Raw genomic sequence first — 13,415 nt, forward strand, 5'->3', positions numbered from 1 at the left:
CAGTGAGGTTACCCAAATCTAATTTGATGTCTGACTTTGAAGTTTTTGTTTACAGCACAAGTTTGTAGAATCTAGTTTGCGGCCGCGTATAAATGAAATATCATGTCAAACTGTTTCATTTTAAAGAATCCGAACACCTTTAAGTCAAAAACTTTCAGTGAATTATTTTTTTTGGGGACTATCCAGGGCAAGCTGTAGGGTTTTTTTTTTTTTTTCCAGCCCAACCTCTTAATTAATATTTTAGGTTCAATATCAACATTCACCATCAGTGCAGGAAGTCAGAAGTCATTTATCATGCCAGTGGATTTAATGTTTCATGGAGTTTGCGTCCTACCAGACCCTTTTAATAATCATATTTCATCTTTGTCGCAGTGGCCCACCCACATTCGCCTAATAACCATAGTTTATTTGCCAGAGCCGAGACATTTTCTAATTTTTCTAATCTTCTATTTCATTTAAAGTCTTGACGAATACACGTCTACATGAAGGTCTTAAAAAAGTAACGTCTAATTAATCTCGGGTGATTCTATAAGCGGCCGGCTTATAGAAAAGTCGTGGACGCACCGAAACGCAGTGTTTTTGAAACGTTTCCTAAATGCTAAATTAAAGGCACATCACTGCGAACGGAGCATCAGTGACGTTACTCTGTGTACGGACGCCTCCAGGGTACGAGTTATATCTGGATCTTGTGTGGGTTTCTCAAATAATTGAAGTCAGGGCAGAGATAAATAAATAAATAAATAAATAAATAATGAACTGCAATTTCATTATGCTCCATTTTTATCACGTTACCATGCGCGCATACGAGGAGCTCCACGCGGTAGGTAGCGATCGATATTCCGCCGCGTGCCAAATTTGCATACAGAGCACGAAACCGCGATAGAATCTCAAGTGGCGGCTGGAGATGAATTTCAACACTAGGCGTGGTCACACGCGCTTAAAACTGGTCGTCTGTGGTGCGATCACACATGTTGATGTAAAGAGGAGATCCCGTAAGATTAAGTCGTTTAATGGCTCGGTGGCACAACCCATGAGGCCGAACCAGTCGGTCACGACGCACTCTCTGCCTGTAGTTACCATGTTCTCCTGCGTTGTCAACAAATGCTCTTATTTATGGAAGCAAGAAGTCGAGCAAATGAACCCGGGCAAGTTTGTTTGACTCAGTCCTTTGATCACATGGGTCTCCTACTTGTTTCCCCGCACATTCAACAGACTTACAGTCGTGAGGACTGGAGACTCAATTGCCCGCTGTTACGAACGTGAATGCGGAGCCCCAGTAAGCCTCGCAGTCACTGAGGCTAATTGGAATCCAAATATAGAATAATAAACCTGCGCTTTGCCCACACTGCTGGTCGTCATGGTTATACCTCCTTGGGGATGAGTTTGAATACCGACACCAGTCAGACTCATCGCGGAGCCGCTTTTTTTTTTTTTTTTTTTCTCCTCCATGTGTTTGAGTTTGCCCGTGTGTTTCTGGCCTGTCAGTGCGGCGCATCAGCAGTCGTAACAGGCGGTCCCTGCGGAGGGCAGACTGACAGGTAGGTAATGATCAAAGAGGCCGTTTCCTGTGTTTCATGTTGGGCTCAGAGAGAGACACATCTGCAGTGCCGGTGCCTCCGCTTTTTAATGGGCCCGGGTTTACGGGGAGCTCATTTCACACGTGCGCATGCATGCGCGTACGAGCCCAAACTTTTTAGTCGTTCGGAGACTCCTCGCGTTAACTGCTACTAACACATTTCTCAGGTTTAGCCCCGCTCCCCCTCCGAGCCGCGCTCCCCTCCTTCCTTTTTAATAAATCGCTGAACTCTCGCCCGCCCGCACGCTGGCTCTCAGTCATCTCAGGCTGTCATCTGAACTGTATTGCACATCCATGAAATATTAACCCAAAGGGGATACACGGGCGAAGTCACCCAGTCTCCAGTTAGACCGCCCCTCCTCCCCGAGTAAGCAGGACTATCTCTCCGACTCAGGTGCCAGGCCACTCGCAGATATCTTGCCCTCAATCTTGTGTCCACAGTAGCCAGTGGCCGCGTGGACGGGCTTGTACTCCGCTCCGCCAGTTTCTGTTTAATCAATTGAAGCAATTCAGATTGTATTTGAAGGAGGCCAAATCTCATCTTCAGGTTGGATGTTGTTGGAAATGAAGTGCTTCCTAGAGGACGGGTGTGAAAACAGCTTCACTTTATCTGGAAGATTAAAACCTCAGGGTCACGGTAATCTGTCTTAATGAAACTGTCAAGTAATCCGAGAATCTGTAAACTCGGCGTCGCGTCGGCGATTCGGGGCGCCCGCTTCGTCGCATGCTAGCCCGACTGAATTCCTACATGATTTTTAAATTACTGATTGACAGACTAGAGGGTTACGTGATTGCTATGAGAGGTAAATTAACTAGCAATTAACCAATGTTAAGGTAATTGCGTAGCCAATCAAATAAAACTCAGAGCAGGTAGGGGAGGCATGAAGAGCCGATTTAATCATCTATAAGAACCGCTCCTGTATGCACTCTTACATTTGATCTCTTAGCAACCATGACTTTGCCGCTTTTTTTTTTTTTTTCCCCTCCTCCTTTCTGATTTCATTTTCACGAGTGGTTTTATTTATTTGTAGCATTCACACCTTTTGTAGCGCCGGCCTTGGTGGAAGCACGTCAGCCTTCAAATACGACACAAACATCTTATTTTTCCACAAATGATGATTCACTCAAACATCAGCCTGAAACCTTCACCCGATAGTAGAAATGATCCTTTCACCTCCTCGGGGAAAAAAAAAAAAAAAAAAAAAGAGACTGAAAAAAAGTCATGCTGAATGATTTGACTCTTTCATTAGATATCATGAACGTCTCCTTCAGGCTTTTTAACATCCTGTTTTCTTTAAGTAGTTTAAAGATCGGGAAAATAATTTTATTGCACATTGTCCAGCGGTATAGTCTGTACTGGCCTTTTGCGAATCTTCACTAGTGATGCGCGAGTCTAGTGAAGAGAATCTATATCAGTGTCTTTCGGTTGCAATCGATATGTTCTGAATGTATGCTGAGTTTGGGCATGTATTGACAGACTGATGCACCACTGGTTTGGTTTTATAGTAGCAGAATAAAAAGAGAGATATACTTTATATAGTTCGAAAACACTAAATTATTCAAATTCTTCTGCATGCTGATTTTTATTTTTTTTTGGTGGGTAGAATTTGGTACAGTACGGTATTTCCACTGCATGGGGTGAGTTTTTATTCACTCTCCCAACAGTGGGACGGAGGGATCTCGGAGGTTACAAAGTTCAGGGCGTGATCATCGACTAGACAGACACGCATCTGGCGGCTGATCTCTGATATCTTTTTCAGTGGACGTTTCCCGGAGTTGAGAATTGCACGGAGAAGCTTACGAGATGCGCCGGGCTAATTATTAGCCGCTTCTATTTGACCTCGGTTTTTCTCCGTCGCCTCAGAATGGCTTATTATCACAGCTGATGTGGCTAATGTATCCTTGCGGGCGGCGCGATGATAGTCGTTCAAGTTCATTATACCGTAGATGGTGTGAAATGGATCTTATATAAGTCTTGGTCACAATCTGTGTCAGACTGAATTATTATGGTGCTTTATTATGTTATAAATAGGAAAAGAAAACACATAAAAGCATGGAAAAGGCTCAAAAGAGGAAGAGGAGGCAGAGAAGAGAGCTTTTAGCAGGCGCATTATGCTAGCTCAACAAATTTAGCTACCATATTATATTATTATTTTATTTACATTTACTTAAAGCTGCAATAGGAATCAGTCTGTCCACCTCTTCCTGAAAGGACGTGTCAACAAACAGTAGTGAACTCAAGGTTGAACCTTTTTTTTTTTTTTTTTTTTCCCTCCCAAGGCTGGCAGCTGAGTCCTCTGAAAAACCGACTGAATCTGTGAAAGGGAGTGGGGGAAGAGACGTGTAGCTGGCAAGCATGGAAAGCTTCAAATGATTGATAGCCATTTGTTTTGCCTGCTTAATACAACATAAACTCTCCAGCGATTCATCACCTGAGAGAGGGTTTTTTTTTTTTTTTTTTTTTTTTTACACGGTGCCTCTGCAAAGCCCACTAAAAATAATTCATTTTCTGTGAGCTACGAGCCAGGCACTAATGTTAAATATTCATGCGGGTCCGGTCTAAATGATGTGGCCATTGGCACACAGTTAGAGCACACTCTGCGGAAGGGAGGAAATGTCAAGCTGTGAATAAATGAAAGCAGTGAGGCCGTATATTACCCTGCCATTGTGAATTTACTATAGTTGCCATTTTGTCCGGCCACTTCAAATGGATCTCTTTTATAATCAATACACTCGGTAAAACATCGAACATATTGCCGCGTTGGCGAAAATAAATAAATATATAAATAAAAATCGGGGGCCCGCCGTGTTTGCTCATCCTTTATTCACCGTTTGTCGCCTAATTTGTGCCTCATGAATGTTAACAGGGGCGCAATTTCTGTTGTAATAGCGTGTTCGGAGCTATCAAAGCGGCTAAGTTGACTCTCCTCGAGGATGTCGATGCACTTCGAGCTCCCCTTGTAACGCGAGATCAATACAGCTTGTGCCTATGCAGCTGTTATGGCTGCTCGGTATCGACTGTCACATCAGTCAGGCCGCGTTCATTTTCTGAGATGTTTTCACTCCGCGGCGCGCCGATATGGAGATGTCGTTGTCACGGGCGCGCAGAAAACAGTTTCGAGGCGTTGAAGGTCTATCGTCTGCCACGATATCAGTAAGCACAGAGGAGGGAAAGGGCAAAATATAATAGAACTTACTGGGTTGAGTATCCATTTAGGCGAACTCAAATAGAGAGCGTAATGTCCGCTGTGCATCATTTGGATGGAATAGGAAATGTTAAATGGCCTCATATTGACAGACACACTCTACCAGCGTTCATTTTCATCACACACATCCACACATTTCTTCCTGCAGTCTCTGACTAATGAGGCCTGGGGCTGGAGATGGTTCCATCAAGGAACTTCCCCCTCTCTGCTCTCTCCCTCTCAAACGCGCACCTGATTGATAGCAGTGATTTGACTGAGAAAAGGGAAATGGGAAATTGAAAAATGGTGGAAGAAGATTGGAAACAACGCGCTGATTATAAACTCTGCGCGGAAACAAAAGGCCTTCCCTCTGCCTTTTCTCTTGGCTGTGAGGTAGCAGGTGTGTGCCTGACAGGTGCCTGATTGAGGCGCACAAAAGACATTACAACCGCAAACAAATGGACGTGTTTAGCGTCCCCGGATGCAGTTAACGTTTTGGGCTGATAGAAGTGATTATGAGTATGTGAGCAGAGGCAGACGGGGGAGAATGGGCACAGGTGTTTTGGAGAGCGGAGCAGGAAAGCAGCCATGTTATTGTTGTGATGATGATAATCCATCTATACAATTAATGGTATGCCATCACCAAGGTCATCAGCCTAGGGGGCTGCATTAATACGCTTCATACTGTAATAACTGAGTCTCTCTCTGATACACTGGAGAATGCGAGACCACACGGATTCATCACCGAGTGTAAAAAAATGAGAACGACGTATCCAGATTCGCCGATTTACGAAATAACCTCAATTACGTCGACGACGCCGCTTTTTATTTTGGTCTTTTTAGGGTTTATGTTCTTGTGTTTTAGGATATTAAAAACAACAACACAACAGCGCTTTTTTATACCGGCGGCATAAATTAGCCGCTGAAGGCTTTGTGTATTCCATAAATGTGGGAGCGTCTTGGCCGAGGCCCCAGTGGTTTAATATTCTCTGAGAGCTTCCAGACAGTGAGTGGTGGCGCAGCAGCTGTCTCTTGACCCCGCCGGACCCCCCACTTACCCCTCTGACCACCTCCCTTTCCACCGGGCAGGCTGTGGCGATGACAAGCCTGTCAGAAGCTTCTCCTAATGTCCTAATTACCCCTCGCACACACAAACAGGCGGACGCGACTGTGTGTTTATGCGCACACGTTTCGTAGTGAGTAAGCAGATATGCGGGCAGACAGGCTGGAAACCAGACGCTCACGCCACCGCATCTGCGGAAGATTGCTCATGAGAATTTCCCCCGGCGAGTAAGAGAGCGAGAGAGAGAGACCACCACACTATAGGCGAGGCATTACAGTGTCACCGGAATAGCAAAGCTTCCTCCCTGCAGACTCTTCGGCGGGCTTTGATTCGAAAGTGTTGTGTGTGTGTACGTTTTTGATCCGGGCAGAATCAGAGCGTCGTTTTTTTTCTCTCTCCCGTGGCAACAAATGCGGCGCAACTTCCTTTTAAGCAGCGAGACCGGGATGAACGGAGGCTGGTTTCGGCGGCGCCTGCCGACCTCAGAGGAGGAAAAACACGAGAAGTTGCAGCGTCACCCGAAATAGACAATCTGAACAAGACGTGATGTGTCACTTTGCCAGGGGTTAAGCTTTGCTTCGTCTTTGAGCAGCAATCTCTACCCCGCTGCATGGTTTTGGGTGCAGGGCACACTGCTGCTGCTGCCGCCGCTGCACTTAAGTCAGTGCTCAGTCAGCCAGCCTTGTTAACATAACAGAGTGGATCACTGTGCCTGCTAGGAAAAAGGAAATCATTGTACCTCCCAGGGAAAGCAGTTGCTTGGTGATTTATAGAGCTTTATACTTACTACATTTGTCACAATCATCATGACTTAATAGTGTGTTACTGCAACGCTCTTCCTGCCTCATATTGTGTTGATTTGAGTCGTACTGCTTTGCAGAATAGTGTTGTTTCCTCGTCAAATTACCTCCTGATAGACGTGTCAACGTAATGTTAAGCAACTGCTGCCATATATATATATATATTTTAAATTTTCACTTTCATTCGTGCTGTTTTATGTGAGTAACAGGGATAGAGCTTGGTGTCTATCATGTGAGGCTGTGTGAAACAGCAGCCTGGCATCTGGAGTCGGCAGAGATGTGTTAGCGCTTTTTTTTTTTTGACACGACTCCGAAAAACGAACACTACCTGAACCGCGCAGAGCTGTCGTTAAAGCAGCGGGTAGCACAGAAATGTTCGTGTGTTTTATGAATGACAGGTCAGCGTCATTGTTGTTTTCTAACGCTGGGACGTCTTAATTTTCACCTTTTATTCACAAGAGCAGCTCATCGTTTGTTATCTGTATTTAGTCGTAGATGCCCGTGGCACTTCATCAAAAGGAGTCAGGCCACCGAATTTGATATATCTGCTTTTTATCTGTCAGCATGTCTAGAGGATTACCCCATAATCTCCCAACGTAAACCCTTTCTCCCGCTACATGTGTTCTCCTGGCTGTGCACACACATTCGAGCCATAGGTTGAACATTTACAAAGCATATCCCATTAACAAAGAACGATTACCCACCTCCGTAGGGATATTTACAAAAGCTCCTTTTTTTTGTTGTTGCAGTTTATCGAGAAGAAACACACTTTGCATCTCCTTTAAGACAACCTGATAACTACGTCTACGTCAACTCTGGGGAGAATTAATCTGAGTATTCCCAGTTGTGTCGCGTGAAGGTGAAGGTTTTCTGATATCTCACAGGCTGGATTGAGTTTTACTTGAGTGCTGATTAAAAAAAAAAGAAAGAAAAAGAAGTGGGTTGATTGGATAAATAAAACACAACATAATAAGAGTTACAATACAGTAGCAAACAGAAATCTTACTAAAATATGGATGACAACACCACCACGGCTAAACACGCTAACATACAGACACACTGAAAGTGTCCATTAGCCAAATAACAGCATCACCCAAACGCTAAATCCTCATGAATGTGAATGTTAAATTTAAAACGGCTCAATGAATGACCCATTTTCACTCTCAGACCACCCATAACAAACGGACTTTTTCGTGTTATCGTCCCTTTAGGGTGAGATAACTACTCATGTTTGACTTAATGCTAATGTATTGTCATTCTAAGTCTACTTATTAGTTTCTTCTGGTGCTTTTCATTACATATCGATAAGATGATTGCAGTATGTTCTACGTTTTGGCTGATAGCTGGTCTCAAGTGGACACTCAGGTTGTTTAACATAAAAATATTGCCATTCTCTATTTGAGAGCTAAAATACCATCAGTGACGCCAATTGCTCCATCTAGGTTCAACTGATGCTCCAATCCAGCTATTGGCCTGGTAGTTCTGGTGGTAGGGTTTGGGTCGTATGTCAATGTTGGGTCAATCAGTGCCATCAGTCGCTCCTATTTGCTGTAATTTCAATTGTGTTGCCTCAAAGTTGAAATTAGTTGAGCTCGTTCACTATATGTGGAAGTATTTTTGCCTCTCATTGATAGAACTCACTGCATTACATCAAAATTGGTCTTGGGGGAGCAGGGACTAGTGTTTAGAGAAGTGGTCTATGAATGTGAGGTCACCGATTCAAGTCGCCTAAACATCCACGTCCGTGTCACTACTCCAAGTGTGCTCACTTGTGTGTAAAAAGTGGATGGATTAAACCCAAAAGGCAAAATCCATGTACATGTACAAATTGTCGACATACTAATCTATAATGCTGATTTATATCTTACATCAAGACTAAGTTGACTTGTAAAAGCATGATTTTCGCTTTACTTTCTTACACCAAAATAATTCCGACTTAATGCGCATTTTAGAGGCAGGATTTGTACCAAAAAATTGCTTGAAAATCGCTTTTCAATATCTTAATTTTTCGATGGCTGTTGTTTTTACGAGAACGATGTAAGACTGTGAATTGAGCCATGGACATTTAGGTTGAGTGTTTATGCGCCTTAACCATTAGGCCCCTCAATTGTCAGAACTGCTGATTGATTTTTCGACAATCATTTAGCAGAGCTTCAGCTCACAAGACAGACATTTTCCAAATGCAACCATTTCATCTGCTGACGATGGCGAAAAGCTATGGAAAATGCCGCCATGTGGACCTCGATTCAGTTCGAGGCAAAGGCTATTTACACAACATAATGTATGTATAAGACGTACAGTATATAAATTCTTTAATGTGGATTTGAAAATGATTGCGACTGACAACAAAGACTTTCCAGAGGTGTCGGACACAGTTACTTTTCTTTCTTTTACTGAGGAAAGCTGAGGCGCTTTGATCGGTTCCTTTTGAAAATATCCTGACCTCAAAAGTCGTCAGTGTTTATTGGGTCCACTCCGCAGGAGCTCGCGTCTCCGTCTGATTCCCTTTGTGTCCTTTCCAATGTGGGTGTCTCCATGGGGAACTACACAGAGCTCCAGCATCCAACTCTGTTGTGTCCTCTTATTCAGTGCGATCACACACTAGGTTGACATGCAACACGCTGCAGATCACGAGCATAAATAAGCAAGGGAATGTTTTACCTGAAAGGAAGAACATTAATTCAAAGGCACCACACTAGTACTGAGAAGAAATGTTGCCTCATTAGTGTTACCCCACTGCTTTTACTGAGCAGTAGCGGGAGAGGAAGAGAGAGAGAGGGGCTATGTGCCACTCATACCGCACAGACATCTCATCTCCAGAGATCTTAGTTTGCCTCAGTGACTAAAAAATAGTGCATATTATTACGGTTTCATCAGGGTGGCAACGGGTTGAACGCGGTTCAACCAGAGCCTCGCTCCTCGCAGAGAACACAATGCAGCGCAAGAACACGGCCTTTCACGCGAGCCCGTTTCCATTTCCGGGTGGACCGGGCCGAACTGGGAGGATGGGATCCGGATGAAAAGGAGGAGAGGCGAGGAGACAAGGACGGGCGTTACTTGGAGGACGGCCGGCCTGCCCCGCTCTCATCCCCGCGTGATTGACAGATTGGTGCAACGGGCGCGCTCGCACGGATGCCACCGCGGCGCATTTCCCCCAGAAATCTGTCCATCAGCACTGTCTAAGCAGAGCGACAGCCATGACATCTAATCACAGGCGAAGCTGGCACCTCATAACTTCTACCTAATGTGCTGCAGGTACCGAGGAGAGAAGGGGAGCGCGGCGCGGCACGACACCCGCCACCGCCGCCGCCACACACACCGCTATTTATAGCTCCTTCAGAGGCCACCAGCAGGAAGTGGATCATAGTGAAGGGTTAGGGAAGGTGTCACCGCACTATATCACGAGTCTTAGCGTTTGGGATATAGGTCTCTGTTGACAAGATTAAACACTGAGATGCCACGGCATCGGGGTGATGCATTTTTTTTCTGGGTTACACTCCTGACAGAGAAACACAAAACGAGGGCAGATACACCGCACATACAAGATGATAATGACTCATTTACATAATGTTGCTACAACATTATAATTACCTGGCAATTAAAGCAGCTCAAAAAGCCTCATTACGGGGCTGTCCTGAGGGCTGCATGGACTGGGACACACACGGCGTGCTCGCGTCTGGCTATCAGCCTCGTATCAGCTCGCGATCTCGCTCCGCTCAAACCACCCCAGAAGCAGCGTTACGTCGAATTATCGCATAATAAAGTTGTGAGTGACAATCGGAAGTTTTAAACGAGGGGACGGCTTAAGCAGGTGAGATATTGAAACTGGCTCCTGGACAATGTTCCGAATTTGTTTCCCATCGCGTGTGATTTGTCACTCACGCTTTTTTTTTTTTGTGTCCTGAGGGAATCGCTGACACGTTGAAAATGCACAAAGGAGCGTAACAAGGACACGTGTCATACCTTACACCCTTATTACGCGGGCAATGACAAGTGAGACAGGCAGTCACTTCAACACGGCGCGCGCTCGGCACCGGAGCTCCCCATTGCTCACAGCCAGAGCAAAGAAGCTCCAAAGTCTGTGTGAAACGTCAATATAATAAAAGACGGCGTGTGAAATATAAAAATGTAGATGCGCGGCGGAGGGCGAGGGGGGGAGGAAGTCCGCGCGTGAAGAGGAGGGGGGGGTTATGAACAGCAGAGAATGAATGATGGAAGCTCTCCCGAGGGTACGGGCCCTGAGCAATGCTGCAGGGACTTGGGAACACGCCAGTCTCCAATGCCCTGCGAGATGCCAGTTTGGGTGGGCACCGTTCCGGATGGGTGCTCCCTTCTCCAGGATACACCGCGGCTCCCAGGGGGAGCGTCTCCAGGCAGTCGCTGCTCCTCGGCAGGGCTGGCTGGAATCTCAATCAGGGACGCGAGGGAGGGTGGAAACAAAGTCTGCATATTCCCCCCCGTTCCTCCGTATCAATGTAACGTTTAGGAAAATAGACGAAGGGAGAAAAATGGTTTATTGTGTCGGGACTGCTCACACGTGTGGGAAAATACAATAACTAAACTGCAAAAAATGAATAAATAAAATATCGCTACTCGTTACTATGACTTTTGTGTTTTTCGTAACTGGTGGAAGATTACACAAACAGCATATGGAGCTCGCCTGTTTAGAAATTATGAATACCTTTTTTGTTAACGCTGGAATATGCCTCTCTGCTTGCTCATCCTGTCTGCTCACAACCTGTCTGTTTTTTTTTTTTCCTTCCTTCTCTCTTCTGCTCTCGTCCTCGCCTGCACTGCAACAGGAGCTGCTGAAACCCTGACAGGTACTCTTTCTTTTTCCTACCTGCTGTTCATTTGGAAGTGCTTGCCTCTGTCTGTGTCTGTTGATTGGCTGTCCATTGCAGTCTGTTCATCTGTGCATATTTACATGAATGGCTGGCTATGTTGGTATTTCATTTCAGGGAGGAGGGGATAGCCGTGGGGTGATGCGCTGTTTTCGTTTTTTAACTCTGGAATTAACATTTCACCACACGCAACAGAAGATTTCGGTTTCTGCTCGGGCCTTTTGATTCCCCGTTTCGACTTGCCTCTAGTTTTGGCTCACCTGACTGTTTGCTAATCTCTTTCCAAAACCAAAATAAATAAAAAAAACACGGATGAAAGTGAACAGGTTGAGCAATACCTTACCCCCTTTGCGAGCTACAAATTTTAGCATGCTCGGCTAACTGTGCGACTCTTCCAAGGCCATGCTAAGCTACATACATTATTATTTATGTAGTGTTACAGATTATGGAGAATAAAGGACTTACATCACAACATTAACATCAACGATCCGATACCAAGTTAATACAGGGCTAGTATCGCCGATACTGATATCGATACCTTTTGTTTGTTTGTTTGTTGTTACTTGAAATGTCATGATCATTGAACAATCTTGCCTTTAGTTCATTTATTATAAATATGATATAACGCAGAACAAATGCTTTAGGTAAATAAACCTCTATTAAATAATGACAATATTAACTAATTTACCAGTATTAAAAAATTACAAAATTCACCTTTTACTACACACAGTTGTTTAGGGGAAAAAAGTCATTAGTGCATAATAAGAAAAAAAAAGAAAAAGTAACAATGTAACAAAATATAAATCTATACAAAAACTGCATTACGATAACAAATTCTCAAACTTTGCTGGACACTACAGAAAAGAAACTGTAACAAAAGCATCGGTCTCATCGCTCTAGTTTCGATCCGATACCGATACTAGCCTAGTATCGATGCTATCGATATTTAGATCGATGCCTCCGACGCTTAACCGTGGCACATCTAGCGTTTTATCAGATTCGTGGACATATATTTAACTTTCCTGTTAAGGTACGGAAGATAAGCAGCAAAATAAATACGAGCCCTGTCCTCTATTATTTGGCTTTAACTTTAGGACTGTTTAGCACAATGCTTTATATTCCACTATCTCCTCAATGTATCATCAAGAGGTGATACATAGCTTTAGCCTCCTCCATTAGGCATGATAAAATTAATGCCGCCATCATTTCTAAAACACTTTTACGTGACAAGGTCTTAAAATTACTTAGCTGGAAACATTATGGAGTCAATTGGAAACAGCTTTGGAGCCAGCACTCCATTAGCTAGCGACAGCTGATAAAAATCTGTCAGCTAAAAATGAAAAGCTGCCACTTCTTTGTGAAGACAATGATCTATTATTGGCAAAGGATTACAAAGCAGTTCGATGGTGAATCGTTGCAAATTGCATATGAAAGCACAGAGAGCTTGATGGTGGGGGGAAAGGCTGCATCAAGCCAAACTAACAAACGGCTAATTGATGAGCTTTTCACATCCAAATATCCTGACTATTCAGGTAAACTCTTAGATGAGTTCTATAGTAATGCATATAGCTTTCTCTAAAGCAAGCGTCTGTTTCCTCCCCGTTATGGGAATTGCGTTACTGTGAATTACTGACAGTAAGTTTTAGCTGCTCTTACCAAAGTCAAATAATCCATGAAGCCAAAAAGTATCAACAATTATCAGTACCACTTTCTAATAGTGTGAAAAACACAACTTTCAGCAGCAGCATGTTTAGCTAAGCTCTAAACTCTGTGATTTCCAACCTCTTCAGGAAAATGGCCCCCTTAAAATGTTTTACTCCATTACACAAGAAATCCATCAGACGTGTTCCCCGTATTTGATTAATTCGAGCTGAAAACTTGCTGTTTTTTAATGATGTATGAAAGTAAAACATTTAAAAAGGGAGAGATTCGGTTAAAACGCGTGGT

The 13,415-nt window shown here is 44.1% G+C and overlaps 1 protein-coding gene and 1 long non-coding RNA gene across 4 annotated transcripts in view; one reads left to right on the forward strand and one right to left on the reverse strand.

The window, feature by feature from the left end:
* Positions 1 to 13,415, forward strand: part of cadm1b (cell adhesion molecule 1b) — a 150,656-nt gene that overhangs the window by 91,972 nt on the left and 45,269 nt on the right. For 2 of the 3 annotated variants that reach the window (XM_047593993.1, XM_047593995.1), the window contains exon 2: positions 11,427 to 11,447. The exons of the other annotated variant lie outside the window; for it this stretch is intronic. In XM_047593993.1, the coding sequence (XP_047449949.1) occupies positions 11,427 to 11,447 (21 nt within the window). The remainder of the gene's footprint in view (positions 1 to 11,426; positions 11,448 to 13,415) is intronic. 3 annotated transcript variants of the gene reach the window in all.
* LOC125013373 overlaps positions 1 to 13,415 on the reverse strand; it is an 83,341-nt gene that overhangs the window by 13,092 nt on the left and 56,834 nt on the right. The window lies entirely within an intron of this gene.

This window comes from Mugil cephalus, chromosome 9, assembly GCF_022458985.1.
Source record: "Mugil cephalus isolate CIBA_MC_2020 chromosome 9, CIBA_Mcephalus_1.1, whole genome shotgun sequence".
Classification (NCBI taxonomy): Eukaryota; Metazoa; Chordata; class Actinopteri; order Mugiliformes; family Mugilidae; genus Mugil; species Mugil cephalus.